The 19,153-nt window shown below is 40.9% G+C and overlaps 2 protein-coding genes and 1 pseudogene across 3 annotated transcripts in view; 2 read left to right on the forward strand and 1 right to left on the reverse strand.

The window, feature by feature from the left end:
• Positions 1-14,801, forward strand: part of LOC117237861 (semaphorin-1A-like) — a 380,261-nt gene extending 365,460 nt beyond the window's left edge. Inside the window, exons 11-15 of one of the 2 annotated variants that reach the window (XM_033502264.1) lie at positions 437-519; positions 602-700; positions 1,113-1,397; positions 12,144-12,287; positions 14,455-14,801. In XM_033502264.1, the coding sequence (XP_033358155.1) occupies positions 437-519; positions 602-700; positions 1,113-1,397; positions 12,144-12,287; positions 14,455-14,771 (928 nt within the window). In that variant the 3' untranslated portion in view covers positions 14,772-14,801. The remainder of the gene's footprint in view (positions 1-436; positions 520-601; positions 701-1,112; positions 1,398-12,143; positions 12,288-14,454) is intronic. The other variant, XM_033502266.1, reaches the window with a different exon arrangement.
• LOC117237871 lies at positions 8,480-9,018 on the reverse strand (annotated as a pseudogene).
• Positions 14,799-17,840, forward strand: LOC117237846 (cation channel sperm-associated protein 2-like; the record flags this gene model as incomplete). The annotated part of the gene is made up of 1 exon (XM_033502222.1): positions 14,799-17,840. A coding segment is annotated over one exon (780 nt), but the record flags the coding sequence as incomplete, so codon positions are not given.
• Positions 17,841-19,153: the final 1,313 nt, after the last annotated feature.

Below are 19,153 nucleotides of genomic sequence, written 5' to 3' on the forward strand. Positions count from 1 at the left end.
GCTCAAGTCATCTTATGAATAGAAGACGAATAGACTTTATTATTTCCGTGAATATGTTCTGAATATTTGAACACATCTTTGCTTGATAGCCGCTTTATCGAAACACTTGTTAATAGCAGTAGTGGTAGTAGTAGTAGTAGTAGTAGTAGTAGTAGTAGCAGCAGTCGGAAAGCGAACTAGACAGCAACTAACTTTATGTTCAAGTCAAACATTGCTTCGTAACAACTTACTATAACAAGCAAGATTGCTAAATGAATGGAATTATACAAAATGGCAACGCAACTTGTTCAACATTAATTTCCGGTACAGTCACAGCTGACGTAATCTCGTAGAGTTTCCAATTATTTGGAGTGTCGAAAATGATACCAATTATAAGAGTACGATGTTGGAATGTAATTTGAAAGAGCGACGATCAAACCAAAATGTCGTATTTCAGTTACAGATTTACCAAAGTCGCCGTGGATCCTCAAGTGAAGGCGTTGGATGGCAAAGCCTACGATATCCTGTACGTCGGAACAGGTGAGTTACCGCAATTGTGCAGCACGGCGAACAAAAGCACTCGTACGGCATTTAATTATGATAATTTCATAATTATTCGTAGACGACGGCCGAGTTCTCAAAGCGCTCAATACTCGAGCGCCGGATTCTCTGAACAACGTTAGCCAGGTCATCGTCAGCGATGTTCAAGTACTCAAGTACGGTAAGCGGTCCTCGAAAATCTCCACGCATTTTTTCCCTGCAAATGAAACGCTCGAAGCCTCGTGAAATTCAACGTTCGATCGTTCCACATCCGATAAGCATCGATCCAATTATGGAAATCACATTATCTATGTTCAAATTCTAAGCCAAAGAATTTAATCAATCCGTTGAATTACCATGTACAAAAATCCTAATAATACGTATTACGAAGAACATAATAATTTTAATTAATATTAAAGTAGTCTTTTTATTCGAGTAATCTTCGTTGATCAAATTTCCAACATTGGTGAAACGTTGACCGATTACGTCGCACGAACCGCAGCAAACACGTTTTCTTCCGAACGACGAGCCGATATCCCTTCGTGCTTAATCCCTACACGAGAATTAAAGCGTCCAATTCCGTTCACGTTCAGGACAAGCGATCAAGGATCTGTTGGTGGTCCACCTGGCCGGCGAGGCGAGCAAGTTGGTCGTGTTTGCTGACTCCGAAATTCGTGCGGTACCACTGCATCATTGCGACGCGGCAGCGGCGGTCACCTGCGCGTCTTGCGTTGCACTTCAGGATCCACATTGTGCTTGGGACGCTACGAAGAATCTGTGTGTGGCCGTGTCGACTAAGCTGCACGACAGCGATGCTGACAAAACCCTCTTCCAGGACATTATGAACGGCAGACACAAGGGCTGCGGCTACGAGCAAGGTAATTCCCGTTAACGCAAACTCTCCTTAATTGAGTTGAGACATTTAAAGCTCGATCTCTCGCGAGATTATCAAACGTTATCGACGCGTCTCTAATGTAAACTTGTCGTTCTCGCTTGAATTTCTATTTTTCCGTTTTCTTTTTTTTTTTTCAATGAATTCACGCTGATTGGTTCCTTTCTTTTTTCTTTTTTTTTTCTCTCTCTTTCTTATTTTCTATCAAAGGATTGGCAATCCTGATAGCAGCGATTACTTAATACGACGAGTCTCTGTGAGATTCGTAGGTTCTCGTAAGAAACGAGAAACGTTAGTTTCTAAGCAGAATTTAAACGAAAGAAACAACTAACGCTTTCAATTTGGTAGAACGGTATGATATACTAAAAACGCATTAACAGGAGATCTATCCGTACGACGATTAATCGAGGATGGCTAGATAAAAGATAAAATAAAAGGGCCTATCGTCTTTTCGCTGAAAAAGAATAAATACGTAATTCTATAGCGCGATAACGCACTTTGCGAAGGTCAGGCCGAAAAAGTTAGTTGAATTAGATTGGAAAGTGTCATCGCACAACCTCCATATTCACTAGATATTGCGCAATCGAATTATGGTCTCTCTACAGCACTTCGACGTTTTTAACCGATAAACAAATTTTCCTACGGAGATAATATCAAAAATGCTATATGTCAATTTACTGAACTGCAAAAATGTAAGTTTTATTCGTTAGAGGAATTAGGTCCCTCTGGTATACAGGGTAAGTCAATCAAAACTATTATTATCTAGAACAACTCGTTACCTATTGATTATACGAAAAAACGTTTTATCTAAAACGAATTATAATGCGTTCGAAGGGACTCGTCGAATGGATGCAATTCGATTTTTTTATATTTTGGCGGTTTCTTCGGCTGTACAAACATTGGAATAAATCTTTATTTCGCACAGGATTAAAGGTTCCTTCTATAGAAGCGACCTCCTTCTGCTTTTTTATATTACGCGTTCTCCAATAGTACTTTTGATTAGAAAAATAGTAACGTGTAGCATAGAAACCCCGGCAGAGGGTTAAATCGAACATACTGTGTATAACTCGAAAGGTCTCGACGTTGTTAGGAAAAGTTATAAAAAAAATCTTACTAAAAGCTACCTTTTACACGTAATTATGCCGCCAGTCTCGAAAGGGTTAAGTGGTACTCGATTCGACGTTTGCCAAGGCATTTTGACTGGAAGCTGGATTGTTGGAAAGTTACACGGTACACAGCCACATGAATCGTGTAGGAGTTTTCCTCGTTCAACGAGCGTGACGGTAGCTCGCTTACTTAGCCATGGCACGGTTAAATTCGCCGGTTTTTCGCGTTTACACCGGGGCTAAAATGCCGGGGAAGAGAGCTATCCGTGAGAATTGGCTCGCCACGCTCCTTGATCGGTTTCACAGCCTCTCCTCTCCAAGAGGTCTCGACGGAGAAGTTTCGCTCACCGGATGAAACACGCTTCCTAGAGAGGAATTTTCAACGCCTTTGCCGCGTAACCGTACGATTGTGAATACAGTTATGAATGCGGTATGGTTCGGGCTTCGTAGATCATGTTACGCCGAGCAGTCGAGAGACTCGTAATTGGAATTTCGAGGAAAAATGTTGGCAAATTCGTGTGGATGGTATACTTTGTCGTTCGTGAAGGTTAATAGCGAAATATAGTTGGTCAAATTTCCTTTTAATTTTTTATCGAGTGCTGTCAATTAACACTTTAACTGCCACGTTGGTCATTGGTGAACGGAGCGCATGAACTTCTTACAATTGTAAAAATTGTATGAAAATTGACAGTTAGGGTATTTTGAATATAATCGATAAATAGAAGATACTTTGAAATAAAAAGTGGCCCATTGAACAATTAAACATTTTTATTAGAACATCGATAAAAAAAAATGAGAACAAATCTTGCATCTAACGGTGCACTGTGTTAAAACACTTTAAACATAAATGTGGCTCATCGATACTATCTGGACAATAGGTGGTCACTTTTTGGTCCGATTCTTAGCAATTTTTGATCCTGTTTGACATTTTTTTTATAACACTCTCTGCAAAATTTTCCTGCCATTTACGCTTGCCCTTCTTTCTTCTGCATTTCGTGTCGCAATTTTTGTCGAATAAGTTTATTTGACGGCTCTGGTGAATGGCACTGTGTAAGGTGCATTACGAGTACCATTCTAAAATCAGATACCTTGATCTTTGTTTTTGTTGCTTGTTTAGAGAGTATCATCGCGTTTGAAATTGATGTATTTAACAATAACTCTAAAGTTAATTTTATATACCACTTGAGGGTTCTTCCATGTGGTGTAGAATATGCTATCATTTGATCTGATCAATCTACAGCATATTTTCCTCTGTTGTAATCTACCACTACCATTGGTTTATCACAAACATAATTTTTTTGCGGACCTTTACCATTTCAGCCTAATATCTTCTACACGTTTCAACAATATATTCTGCACGTTTTGCTTACAATAAAATAACGAATGCGGATGGTTTGTTGAAATAAACGAAGCCTTGTTATAATACGTCGCTATCAACTGTTAGCAAGGCATCGCGGTGGTCACCCGTGACCACCAATAAGATAAACGGTTCATTGGGGAAGAATGTTGTCTTACATCATCAATTTATTATTATTTTGCCACTATATGCTTTGAATAATAAAAATACTCCCGTAGCGTCCTGAGCGAAAACACGTGATTTCGGCGTGGCAGTCAAAGTGTTAAACGAGATAGATAGTTAAAGTAAGTTTGGGATCTTATTTCAGACGACAACAAAGAGAAATTGCGATCAAAGGAGTTGTTTAAAAGGAGATATTTTCGTAATGAATATGTACGTCTGTGAATAATCTCCTACTAAAACTACTACTGATTACTAGTTTATAGCGTTATGTTACCTGCATCGTACTTTTCGTTTTGTGCTTACTTCCATTCATACAATATAATCTTTTGGGAAAAGAATTGCAAAAGATGCCAAATCGGTTGTGACAACTTTATCGCCTTAAAGGAAGAATCATTTTGCCCGTAAAAATTCTACTTTTAAAACCGAGAACTTGTAAAAATGTGTAAATCCCCTTAAAAGTGAAGTAATTCTAACCGTAGAATTTTGTTATCCGAAAGATTGTAAGATGTTTGTTATAACGAGGAAAACTATTTTAATTAATCGCTGTCAGCATCTATTACCTAGAAACACGTTCGTAATAAATTCTACAAAAATGCGTAAATTTAGTGCAAGATATCTCATTTCGTCTTGCGATAGTACAAGCGAACGGAAGTTCGAAAAATGTTCGTAGAATCGAGAAAAAAGAATGACAAGACAAGAACCGTCTAAACAGGATATGTTAAAAATGTCTATCGTCGCTTTAACTTTTTAAGCGGAATTTCTCTCAGGAATTTGTCCATTAAACCGAAGAATTTCTTGGGTTAAACTCACCCGGGCGCAGTTGAAAATTTTACCGTTCCACTCCGGTTGCAGGTCTTGTCTAATTTTTGTCAGAAATGGAAAAGAAGAAAAGTGAAAAGGTAAATAAATAAGTAACAAGAAAATAAGAAAACAGGAAGAATTCTTGAAATCTTAAAAACGAACCGCGCCAATATCTCCACGAATTTTCCATCTAGCGGATATAGCGGCATTTCTGAGCGACGCGACGCGAGAAGGACCGCTTCAAACTTACATTTACTTTGTACGCTCGCGAACGATCTTATAAGCTTCGGCATATTCATATTTCACGCTGGTTATATCAGCGGCCATCAATTTCTGTCGTAATCAAATTCGCATCGGCCAGCGACGTAGTAGCACGTGCGACGTTGAGGGGACGCGTGTTACGTGGATGTATCGCGACCGTTTATAAACGTGATTTCTTTCTCCATCGTAGCCATAACAACTGTATATTTTGTTATTCGGCCGTCCATTTCAATCGACCAGTCTTCTTTTGCTTTTTTCCCTATATTCATCACCGTTCACCGTACGCTTTTCTCGCGATAGCTCGCACGATGGTTCAGCTGGCAAATAGCCGATAGCAATCGGTCTAGCGATGGAATCGAATTCGGCGCGTATTCGCGAATACAACTAGTAAAAAAACATCAAAATACTGTTATAAAGAGCTGCAACTTATCTAGGTTCGTGTTTACTTGAAAATACGCGTGTTTTCTTCAAAGCGAGGCGTTGGAAACTTTACAGTTCAATTTTTAAGCTACTTGCAACGGACTCGATTCCACCGGTAGCAGGCGATGTAGAACTGACAATACGCTTCTTTCGACTGGTCACCGTGGGCTAGAAGATACGTAGACGCGATAACGGGGCTATCGGCCCGATGCAAATGTATCCTGAAATCGATTTATGGTATTCGACACGACGCGGCGTGCAACAGCGTCAGATGTGTACCGTCTGGTCTGCAGGATAAATTGGAATTTATGCGTCGGTTTACGTCGTCCGATACCCTCCTAACGAGCGTTACTTGGCCGTTCACCGCTGCTAAAAGTGCTCCAGATCACAGGATCACAATGAGCACAGCCAGGAGCGGTTGTCACGGGGAAAATCGATTTCCCGTACGATCGAACGGGAAACACGGCGGTGATTAGAAGGTAACGTTACACGTCGTGTTTACTTGGTTTACGTTGACGGGTAAAACCGTCTACGACTTCTCGTGGTAACTTTCCTTCGTTTTAACGACGTTTAGAATTATCGAAGTAGCAAAACAGAATGTAACATCGGAAGCACAGAATTACTTTTCTGCGGCTAATCGAATAGCGTTTTCTCAAACGCATATTTTCTCCTCCAATTTATTATCTTCGCTTGTTTTCGTCGCATAAAATTCCTGGGTTTCCTCTTACGCTGTTCACCACGAAATAACCGCTATAGTCTCGAAAGCACAGTTAGATGTACGTACACTTTCTCATCTTGCGGGTAATCATCCTGTAACGGAGTTTCATTATTTTCTACAGCTTAGCTCACCTTCGTCACCTGCGTCAAGCTAAATCACTTGTCCATAGAATATCGACTTTTGTGGTGTCTATGATTCAAGTACGTTACAAAGAAGCATTCTACGAAGGAAAGTCTCGCTTTCGCTCGTGTCAGAGCGATTGCAAGTTGCGTTACCCTTTGCGTTTTGCTATTTGGTTCGCTCGACCGCTAATGGAATCGACTTTTTCCCCGTAACTGGCCTAGAAACGACCGCAAATGACGCGACATTCGGTTTAACGCGTTTTACGGGGTGTAGATCACCGGTGTGAGTCACAACACCGTGACAAAATGGCGAATTCGCTGGTAGCTCGATAGCTTCGCCCTGTCTGCCGGCATTGATAGCCAGTGAATCAGACGCTGCTTTTACCTCTACTACGGAGACTCGAAGTACGTTTGCGAGTATGATTTGTTGTCTGCGAGATTGTGTCAGGCTGACTCGTAGGTAGAATCGAAGGTAGTATTTATATGTCGCTTTATGGGAATGAGGCAGCGTCTTTTACCTACGTATGAATCATCCCGTTTAAGAATATTACGTAAAATTTGAAACAAATGAATGTCGTTTCGCATTTTCTTGATACTAAATATACTAGAGCGAAATCTAATCTTATCCATTATCGCGGAAATCTTGATTTCCAACTTATAATAATTCACGTAGCTAGTTATAACGGTAGTACTACACGTGCAAATATTTGCCCTGATAAAACCTGTAAATTATAAAACCTACGAATCTCGATAGCAAGGTAATCGTAGCGATTAATTAAGCATGGAAATTTATACGCGGAAAATCGTAGGTGCAACCTTTCGCGGTAACAAAGAAAATAACAAAATGTCTCGAGTAAATACTAGACCTGTTATCAAAATCTAGGAATTAAATCAAATAATCCCATAAATCCTGTTACTCTTACCACGATCACGCAATGTACGGAGCTGAAGCGCGTTAATCACAGACCGTTAAAATTGCTCTCGTGGCTTCAATCCTCTTAGGTTCCATGGAACCGATCGCGTGTCGATGCAAAGTGCGTAGGCTTGTCTTCACCAACTAGTTTGACCTATTACTCTTTTATCGGTCGCGTGATTTATCCACGAGACGAAATTGCAGAAAAGACTGGCTCCATTGAAACTCGAGACGCACACGCTGCAAGAAAATTGCCTCTTAAGGCTAAAGGTACTCGCCATTATTGCAAGTAACGCGCGGACACGTCGCGCGTTAAAGAAGCTCCTCCGAATGCCGCTGCCACGTCTGCATCGAGGTGAAAGTTTAATAAGAGAGAAAATCACCGGTCCAAACGAGTCTTACTTGTTGCTCTAACTAGCTACGCTCGTTTCTTAAATCCACACGCGGAAATGGTTCAGCCCGCTCGGATTAATTTTAATCGGCTGCAACTGGTTTGCGATACTTACAGCTGCTCGGCCGATTATACGCTGAGAAGTGCCGCTGCATCGATATCCTCGCCAGTGAAATTTCTCGTGAAACACCGTCGCGACGTTCGTCGAAGCCTTTTTCAACGCGTTGACTGCCACGTCACCCATATTCGGGTGACAACAGAGTTTCTAATAGGGCCGCGTCACCCGTATTCGGGCGACTCTTATTTGACTACTTGCGAAGAATCGTCGTAGGTATTTGAAAAGATTTTCCACAGGAAATAATACAATTATTGAATTGTTATAAAAGTAGTACGAAAATGGTTTATTAAGAAAATTATTTAGAACGTAAAACTTTGAAGCGTTCTATACAAAGGTGAGTTTGGTCGGCACAATTTGGACAATAAGTTGTTGTTTTCTTTAAATTTCTTCGTGTCTTTAATCGGCCCGTTTGACGTCTTTTATCTGCATAACATAGTTTTCATGCGCGTCTAATGCTTCTTCCGGAATCATTTTTCCAAACGGCGATATTATGCTGATTCCGTCGAACACGAGGATTTTTTGTATTTTCAGACAACCCTAATAATTTTCCAGTTAATAATTCTCTAAATCTTCTAATATTTACGTCATTCCTTGTTGCAATTTTCTGATACAAGTAAGTTTATCGTTTCGTCATCAACGAACAGCTCAAACACATCGATGGATTGACATCGCCAGATAATTGCCTAACGAGGCCGCCTGTCTCAGGAAAAGGGAATGACTTCTGCCGACCAATAAATTCATTCTATTCGCCAAATTGAATTGTACTTTCCTCGGTATCATCGGTTCTTTTTTCTTCCTCAATGACCAATTTTTGTAAAATCTCGTCAACGGTATCTTCATTACATTCAGTATCACTACGATTGCACTTATCAATATCCGAATCAGAATCAAACGATGTGTAATTCTATTTATATTTCTATTTCTATGAAATCCGATTTCTTCCTCGTCGCTACTATTCGAATTTGCATAAACCTCGTAAAAGCTTTCTTTTTCATTGCTATTTGACTCACTAAGAAATCAGTTTTCCATTTTCCTTTTCGACATTGTAACGAATTAGGGCATAGATTTTAAGTTATCTAAAATATCGGTGGGAGTACCTAGCAGAGTACGTTTGATACAGCGGCACTCGTGGCCTGAAGGAGATTTCATTGAAAACACGCGCGGCAGTCAACCTGTTAAGAGCACTAGAGAATGTCGGTTACGAAGTGAAACATCGAAAATTCATATTTAATTCTGAACTGCTACGATAAAATGAAAATAGAATCCGGATCAATTATTAACATTGATTGATTATCCCATTTCCAACTATGGATATTTAGGGGCTGGATATTTCGACGGTTAATATGATATAATATAATAAAAATATAATTCAAAGTTAAGCGTTATCTTTCTATGCAGTCGCGAATTTTTCAGTGTTTCTGTTCCTCCTTCTACGCATATTCCATTATTTCCGACTGGTCTGTTGGAAAGATCGCGAACTCGTGGAATGACCTAATACGATTCATCGCGAATTCTAGGCGTGCGCGATGATCGTGTTAAATAGGGACGCGAAAGAGCGATTTCTCTGGAGAACAGATTCGACGGAGGCGTGGCCACGATTTGCCAACATTTTGCCCACAAATGCAAGAACGAGCCGCGCACACTGCGCTTATCACCGAGACACATATAATTTCCTCGGAGTGCAGACGTGCTCTCGATAAACTCGCCACGGAATAATTTCTAACTACGGACCTTATTCCTCTGTGCATCTTATCACGCTCGCAGGTTGCCCGACTAACGAGCATCGATCGTAGAGAACCGGTACGACGTACGGTTCTTTGAATTTTTATACCTTTTATCGAGTAGAGAGCAGAATGGAAAGAAATCTCGCGGTGCTAGTCCAGTGCAAAAATTTGTTACCGCTATTTCGCGGATATTTCGCGGCAAAATGGGAACTACGCGAAAACGAGTAAACTCAGTTGCTCGAAGCATCTAGAAAGTGTTTTATAATTGATAAGAAGTTGATTTTTTCGCAACGCTGTCCTCGTTCCTTTGTCATGACACGATAACGGATCTCTTTAAAGCTGGAACGGTTAGCGGACAAATAAATTGACTTTGGGTACCGCGATACGTAATAGAGGAACTCGGGACTGCGAAACGTTGGAAATATGCCGCGGACGTGATTGAATCGATCATCTTCGAAAGGACATTTCTCTGTTTTGAAACTCTGTACACAGTGTACACGCAGGAGGAAGAAGGAAAACTGCAGCTGTTAGTTACAATGATTCGTCGTTTGAATTTCACACGACGTTCGAGCTTGGTATTCTAGCTTTATTTCATAACGCTGACGATTCTTCCTTTACACTTTTACTCGGCACAATAGAGAAGAAAAATAATAACGTAGATTTCTGATGCTTTATTATCGAATGCTTTGTTCTTCAAAGGCGCTTTGCACGTGACGTATTTGGAAATATAGCTATACTTATACCAACGCTGAAAATAGTAAAAAGAAGAAAGTATTATGTATAATAATGTTAGAAGATGGAAAATTATATCGTTTAACTTTAAACATTCTTCCTTACAGCTTCAAGGTTTATTTTACAAGTAAAACTTTACATTGAAATTGAAAGACCGTTGCATCTTCGATGATATGTAAAGATTTTATATTTTATATATAAAGAACTTGTAGAATACGATAAACAAAACACGCTGCTTTTACGTTAGAACTTAGTCAGATATATTTAAACTTGAAACATAAAGGTAGTAGTTATTTACGGTGTTGCTTGAAACTTCAACTTTCCAGCTTAAGTGGTTTTTAAGGTACGTGCACTGTTGTAAAGAAAAATGCAACGTTTCAAAAACTCGCGTTGAACATTGTTTTTAAGTGTTCCAAAGACGTGAACGATATCTACAGAAAATTCGACTTTTGAAAGAAGCTTCGTAGAGAAGCTCTGGAACGCGTAGAAATAAAACCCATGGTAGTAGCCCGATCCGGCAACCCTCTTAACATGAACATCACGTTGTACTTTCCTTTGAACAAACTAAAAACTCAGTAAATTGCTTCTGTCGTTTAAATTAAAATCCAGGAAGCAAACTTTCCATATGTTTCTACCGAATCGATTGTACCTAGAAGCTTCTTAGTTTGCTATTTACGCACAACGAACCTTCCTTCGCCATGTTAAAACAATAAAAATTGCAGCCTTATTAAAATTCCAGCTTTCGAATAGAGACTGAGATCGTAGATAAAATAGCTGCAACATAATACAACGTATTACGTATGTCCATGTATCGAGCCTCGGAGTCGATAAAAGCACATGCTGCATATCCTTTTCCGATGGACCCCTTTCGTTCGTTGACCGTGACGACTACTTATATTTATTTTCTTGCAAACCGCTTTAATCCTTTCACCGTCACCTACTCTACGCTTCTCGCATACTACTACCGCTATTCTCTATCTATGTCGTGATGCCGCATTGTTTAACAACCTCGTCCTGACCACTTTGTATGTCCACATTGCGCCCATGCGCGCGTGTTGCGCGTCATACCATCGAGATGTCCAAGTGTCATTCTCAATGGCAAGTAACAGCAAAGTTACGAGATCATATTGGCCTCCTTTTTAATAGCCGATTCGTAAACGATCGTATCTAAGCGAAACGTGTTGTTCTCGTGTCACTAACAACCCGATCAAGTACAATTTTAATTATTAACGTCGATGGTTCACGCCTATGCGTATGCTTGTAGCTTCGAGGACAAATCTTTGATCGTCATCTTTCCTTCCTGTGATTTTTCCTAAATTAATTAGACCAATTTTGTTGATTTGTAGTAAACCGACTCACTGTTGAGAATGTCTTACATACAAATAATGCACATCGGCGTGAACGTGTTAAATAACAATGGTTTCGGTTATTCGTATTAATCAACTGCACACTCGCTAATCTTAATTCATTATCTTGCAATACAAATTATTAATCCATTATCTGCCAATAGAAAGTATATAAACGGACTTTGATATAGAATATTAAAAAAACAAATTTGTTTAAAAGCATTGAAAGGCATAGAATAGTATTAAAATCTGTAAAAAAAAAAAAGGAAGAAAAAATTGGCAGCTAATAAATCGATCTCGCAGAAGTCGATGCAAACCAAAGTTGCCATCAATTATTGTTAAATCATGATCACAGACTTAACTTTGCATCGTCCCCTCTGTTAATTGGTATTTTTCAGTCGCATGCAATTCGGCCCACCGTGGTCAACCATTGAAAAAGGGACCAACGTACTTACGAATCATTACTTTACGCTCAGAACATCATTTCTTTTTGTTTTGTCTGTCTTAAACTCGACTTGCCATCTGTGCTCTCGTCATCAAATCAGTGAAATGTTGCTTCAGAGATGGTGAAGCCCGTGCAACCAGCGATTCTGCCCGAAAACGGGCGAGGCGAGCAGCCCGATGAACGGGACAATGAAATCGTCATCGAGCTGGATCGAGAAAATCAGTACGGTCGTACGCAGCCACGAGCTAACGAGCCTCAAGGTAATCATTTGCGCAATATCCAGATGGTCCACCCACACCTCGTGTCACGATACATTTTTTCCGTTTCTTTTGTTCATTAATCTCGATTACACGCACACACGCATACACGCACATACACATATATACACACACATACACGCCTTGCTTTCAATCCATCGTCATCCACCAGTCCGTACATATACAAGAGATTAGGCTGTCTCAAACATTTCCTTCGTTTTATTAGGAAACAATAGATGCACGACATTTTTTTGTTTTATATTATTTCACTGAATCATGTACGATCGATTTTGTTCCAACAGAACAGATATAAAATAAAACAAAATATATAGCACAAAAAGTGTCGTGCATCTATCATCACTTTATAAAACGAAAGAAACTTTTGCAACAACCTAACGGATATCCAGTTTTGCCTAGTCAAATTTTATACGTGTACTCTGCTACAACGATGAAAATAAAAATGTTGTATTTTCAACATTTCAACTTTCAAGTAGAGGATTTTGTATATAAGTAGAGAAATGTTGTATAAGGAACGATATCAACTCTACCGGTGCTGCTTTAACAACATCGATAATGTACAAATTATTTGATTTTGTTTTCGAAATAGGAAAGCCGCAGATGCTTCTTGTCGATTCTTACTTTGTATCGTAGTAACGGCAAGTCCGTTATCGTCCTCTTAGCGTCTGGTATTTTTGACGTAACTTTTTAATAAAACTTCAAACTACATATGTTTGTATAACATTTATTTCTTACTTATATCAACAGAATATACTTATAAAATTTGATCAACAGAAAAACTCGAACTCCTCGTATATAGGCAACGCGTAAACATACAACTTTAGTAGCCATTTTTCATTGTACACGTACAGATAGTTGAAGCTAGCTCTCTCTCATTCGTCATTCGTTACACTGTTGCGGCTCTCCTCGTCTATATGTATATGTTTCACGTATACAGTGTGTCCTAACTTTGTGCACCGTACTCACCCTGTTGTTTGTAACTAGTTGCACCGACCACTCGCGTCCCTGCTACCTGGTTTTATTAAAAGTGCAGCCAACTAGAGGAAAAGAAACGCGTGGAAAAACTCGTGGACATGATCCTGCCTGGCATCCACCACGACGAACGAGACTCGAACCATGAAATTGTGCTTCTGCCAAGAGAATTGCATCCACGATGGTTGCTAACATCGCAATCTCCTCCAGCCGATGATCCAATTTCATGATTCGATTTCTTCGTGCTAAATGTAACGGTGAACGCAACGAGCGATCGCTAAATACTGTCCAAGCCGAGAATAGAACGATCGGTTGTTGCCACGCTAGATAGAATCGCGTTTTTCGACCAGTGCAAAACGCTCGGACACGTTTTTCAAGATCGCAAGCACGAGGTCAATCGATCTCACACTTGCACGTTTAATACGTGAAATTCACGGAGATTCGGATAAACGTGTAATATCTACATCGTCGCTGTTGGGTGATCGAATACTTTGTTCTGACAGAAACTTTATGACACGCTGATTTCGTGGTGTTCGTCGATGTGCGAACGAAGCAACCGATTCTTTCGTTGCTACTTTGACGCAACACGATCGGAGATCGTACGTTATGGTAACGAAAGGCTGACACGAGTCGAGCTACTCCATTTGTCGCTGTTGTCAGAAATTTGTAATTGCTGGTATAATTGGAGAATAGAGGAATTTATTAGAAAGTGCGAACAAGGTGTTTACGTACAAGGCTTCGTTTGTGAAAACAGCGATTTGAAATATTTATTAGGTGCAAAAGGATGAGAAATTTCTTTGTAAAACGAATTAGGAACGTTTTCTCCTTTACGGAAGTTTATCGTGCGATAAACTGCTTGGATTATCGGAGAAGGAAAACACGCGCTAAAAATTGAAAACGAAGCCGCGTACTAAATATTTCGAACTTTTCCTTAGGATCTCTGTTCTTTAGTTACCTTCTTCTTCACGTAGAATCCAATCGTATCATCGGTTACAAAAGACCCTGTGCAACGAAAAACACGCGCCGCGTTCCTCGCCGGATAAATCTGTTTCCTTTCCGTTCCTCTTTTACGATTTCTTCTTCCGGCGAACAATGTCCATGAAAAAGCCCGTCTTTCCATCAAGAGACGATAAATCGTGCTATCCAGTGCCCTCCGATACTGATTCAGCTTTCATTGCAGACGTGATCGCAACACCGGTGGTGTACTCCGCTCAGACTCTGACCGGTGCCCTGATAGGAACCTGCTTCTTCTCGCTGGTAGCCGGATTCGCTTCCGGTTTCTGGTTCTCTCAGAGGCTACGCAGTGCCCCTTACCCGGAACCGTCGGAGCAACGACAACAACTGAACCGATTGACGGAAAGTTCGGAATCTCCGGGTTTCAACAACAAGTCGATCAACTTGGTGCTGAACGTACCACCCAAGAATCCAAATGGCAAGAACGCCAACTCGTCGGCGGAGAACAAGCCGGTGCAGAAAGTGAAGAAGACGTACATATGATATAGAAGACGACACAGGGCCGTCTGAGGCTTGCCGCAGGACCCCACGGGTTCCGGCTCTTCTTCTTCCTCCTCTTCCTCCGATCTCGCGGAATCAGACGATCGCAACGACGACGACGACGACGACGACGACAACGACGACGACGACAACGACGATCATCTGGATAACGTCGACGAGGAGAATCGGTTGGCACGTGTCACCGCCGGTTCCCTGCTTGATCATCTGGCCAGACGTGACGAGGACGCCTATGAAGGCGTGACCAATGAGGAGAGATCGCTCGAGTTCCTTGCCACCCACAGGGGGGTGCCTTACGATTCACGATCGATGTCGAAGGTGACCGATTACGACAGAAGATACGACCACCAGTTCGCCGCGCGAGAGTATACGGAGACAACGTTAACGGAATCGGTGAACAGGCTTCAGGATTACAACAGCAGTAGCAGCAGCAGCAGCAGCGCGAACAGTCTCGATGGTCTCTGCCAGGGACATCAACGAATAATCAGCGATTTAAATCGCGGCAACGAATCGAGCACGCGCGATCATTATATGGTACCCACTCGCGATCCCAGGGAACTCAACGAAAGAATCTTGTCGCTGTTCAATCCACAGTTCCTGCCGAACTTTAACGACATGATGATGTACGTGGGGAATCAGTACGACGCCAGACGAAGCCCACCACCCAGATCACGATCGATGGCCGACGGAGAGAGTCGTTTGTTCAGGAGCTCGAGTTGTCGAAAGAAACGCGTCGGTGCGAGCTCAATGTTCTTCCGCCGTGGATTGACGTACGAAACGGCGCGCAAGTGACGCAAGTTGTCTCCTTTCGGATTCAAACGAAGAATACAGAGTTGGATAACCCGTGATGAAACGTAAGACGACTCTCGGAGAACACCGTTGTCCCGCGATCGAACGAGAGAAAAAAGATTTCGATCGAAAGGACCGAAGACCGAGCGGATTAGCTTCGCAACGGTTTAGTTAGTTCTCTTCCTCCACGATCGCTCTTGCGTTTCCTATTGCAACTATCCTTCGTGATCACGAAAACATCTTGATCCGTATGCGTTCTTGTACGGAGAACGAGTCTACGAAAGAAGACCACGATGTTATATGCAAACTTAGTGTCGCCGTTACCTGAGATACCTCGAGAACGTGTACTCGAGATATGTACGTATTTCTGTTTTGTCGTCGTTCATGATCGTGTACAGACCGACCGTGTACGTTGCAAGACCACTTCCGGTGTCACGTGTCATATCGTCTGAGATGTATCGCGAGAACAGAGACACGCGGACTTTGAAAATATTTTTTTAAGGTATATCACTTCAGGCTCTTTCCGATGTCTTTAAGCGCGACATCGTGTATCGGACGCTCCAACCACACCTTGAGCTAATTTTTGTACGGAATTCGATCGATTTTCGAATTCTTCCTTTCCGTTTCTCACCAGTACGGCAATGGAAGGATATGGGAAATGAAAGGCCACACAAAAAGGAATATAACCGTGCAACAACGACGATGGGACAAAGGATCGACTCGTAGCTGTGTAATGTGATACGATCAGAGGAGAGACTGTGTTCGTAGCAGTGGCCTGCTTAGGTGCTTAGAACCTAAGAACGGTGATTTAAGGACGAAGACGAAGCGTCCAGCACTTGGATCCTCGTTTCTCAAACTACCTTCTACGAACTTTGGCCCCCATGGCCCCTTGACCGTTAACAAGCAACCAAGAAAATCCCGGTAGACAAAAACTCGCCAAAAAAGACAAACTACTCGTTTTACACGAAGAAAAAGTTGCTTGCTGCGCAATGTCTATCAGATTCACTTTGTTCACGATTCTCGAGACAAAGCTGGAGATAGTTCCAACAATTGAGACGTAGAGAGAGAAAATATTCAAAGAGACAACCGGAAAGGGTGAAAGTTTGAGAAACGTGGTGCCATGGAACGACGTTCCAAGCATTCGCACGAGACGAGGCGTGCCTTCCGTATATTAATTGTTGGCAAATTTCTGATTTATAAAACAGGAACGGGAGAATGCGGCCGGTATAGATTCGGGCAAGTGCCTCATTTATGCGTTTCGTTTAAAAATAAATATTCGATAGTGGAAGAGGACAATGATAAGTTGGTGAAGATGAAAAGAGAGAGAAAGAGAGAGCGAGCGCGCGAGAGCGAAAGAGAGAGAGAGAAAGAGAGAGAGAGACTTATGTAAGACTTATTCAAAGTATTGTTGTGCACTTATTGCCGTGCTGTGAGTATATTGGTTATTAGCAAGAGAGAATCGTGGTGTTGAAGCACGTGTACGGTTATTAAAATGAAAAGTAATAAGGAAGAAACATTTACCGCGTTGTGGCGCCTTCGAGAAGTTATGTATTTTTGGCTGGGACGTGTTACGAATCAATTTATCACTGTTAACGGTGTTCCGGGCGAGGTGTGGAGGTGTATCTTTTTCTTTTCTTTATTTTTATTCTATAAGATAAACGAAGTGATACTACGTTGCGAATGAATCGCTCGAATCCGATTATCGATGACTTCATTTGACTGCAGGATACCTCCGTGAGGTCAAGATGGTTTTAAGTTTTATAAATGTGGAAATGAAAGATAGAACTTTCGATACCCGAACTGCTAATAGTTTTTATACGTTTTAGAAAAAATACACAGGAATATTTATAACATAAGTAGAAAAAAAGTAATACGAAAGTTTCTATCTTCCTTTATCGGTAATTTCATCGCACAGATATTTCAGAACTTTCATTTGAGTTTCTTCTAAATTTGGTATTCTTCTTCCAGTGTTAGGTGAAACATTAAGAAGAATGATCTCTCGCGTTTTATTTTTCGCCGCTGGTAGAAGTATTAGTATAATTAAGAAAGGTATTTAGAGAAAGGAAACCGTCTTAAAAAGGAGATCGTTTTTCAACTTATTTTAATTGTGTATATACGTACTACTATGCTACGCTACGCTATACTGTACCCTAATCAAATTTAAAGCAGAGCAAAGTACATCTTCGTAGAAGAGACGATCAAATAATAAAAATGTTCAAGATATAAAAATTCGGATAATAAAGATTCTATCGTGCGGTATATAGAGATATAGTTTTAAATGAATTTAATCGTTTCTCCAAACGATTTGATTTTGTGGGAAAATGTTGCAAGAAGCTAGAAACTGGAGGAAAAGTTCCGGTGAATTCCTTTCGCCAAGATCAATCAGTATATAATATAATAAAATCAATGAAGAGGAGGACGCGACAAAGGTTCAGATAAACGCATTCGCGCGATTCGCTTCAGCTGGTATGTATTCCTTAGAGCCGGTACTGCGTGTTATCCGACACCTTAGCGAAAACTTGGTAGCGTGTACGACAGTTCTCTACGACAAAGTATCCTCGAAGAAAGCTCGGGAGGAGAGGAAACTTGAAAGAAGAAGGGGAGTCTTTGCGTGTTTGGCAAGATGTCTTTGACAATGGCGTAAATCGGTCTTACTAGCGCACAATAGCGAACACTGGGCATATTTCCTTTACAGCTTAAGGGCGGATAGAGCGCCTGTAACAAACTGCGGCTAACGTTTGTCCCAGATATCGAGTAAGATGGAAAGAGAACAAAGGAGGAATCTGAATATAGAAAGTCAAGAAACGTGACCGTGATATCGCAAAAGTAGAGCGGTTCGATTTTCTAGTTCTTCGTGAAATTAGCGTGTCGGTATAGAAAGATGGAACGATTGCGAAAATTAGTTTTAGCCGTCAGCTTTTAGACGCCAAGAAAAGCGGATATTCGAGATGTTTCAGAAACTCGTGGACTTTTAGGACGGTTGGAAAATCGTTAGATATCATCGTCTTTCGTTTGACAGATGTTGTTAAGAGGATACATGTACGCTCTGCTCTTTTCATCCTCGATTTTAATATCAATGGGCAAACGTCCGGCTGCTCTCATGAACCAACACTGCCACATCGATTCTGATATGCTTCGAACAGTAAAGGAAACGGTAAGACGAATTCTAAGTAGATACATCGATTTTCACTGATTGTCACTGAGCGTTACCAATAATAGCACGGAAAAGAAGAAATAATAAACGATCGATTCGAATAATGAGGAAGCTTGACGCAAACACACATGCTAGATAGAGATTATAACATACGCGTATTGAAATGGCCATTAATAGAGAGACACGGTCTGAATACAATGAAGGAGCAACGTAGAGAATGGTCTGATGTTGCGTGCTGGAAGAAAGAAGAAAGTCGTGTACATAATAAGTAGAAATTGTTTTTTATCGTTGAAATCATTTAGAAGCAAGGTCGAGAACATTCATTCGCTACGCTACTCGTCACGCGGACAGCAGTGGTACGCATTAATATTGTTTACGTATACATGTATACGCGTGTGCCGCATGAATCTTTGATACATGTATA

The sequence above is a fragment of the Bombus vosnesenskii genome, unplaced genomic scaffold (genome assembly GCF_011952255.1).
Source record: "Bombus vosnesenskii isolate JDL3184/JDL3185 unplaced genomic scaffold, Bvos_JDL3184-5_v1.1 scf7180000013403, whole genome shotgun sequence".
NCBI classification, from domain to species: Eukaryota; Metazoa; Arthropoda; class Insecta; order Hymenoptera; family Apidae; genus Bombus; species Bombus vosnesenskii.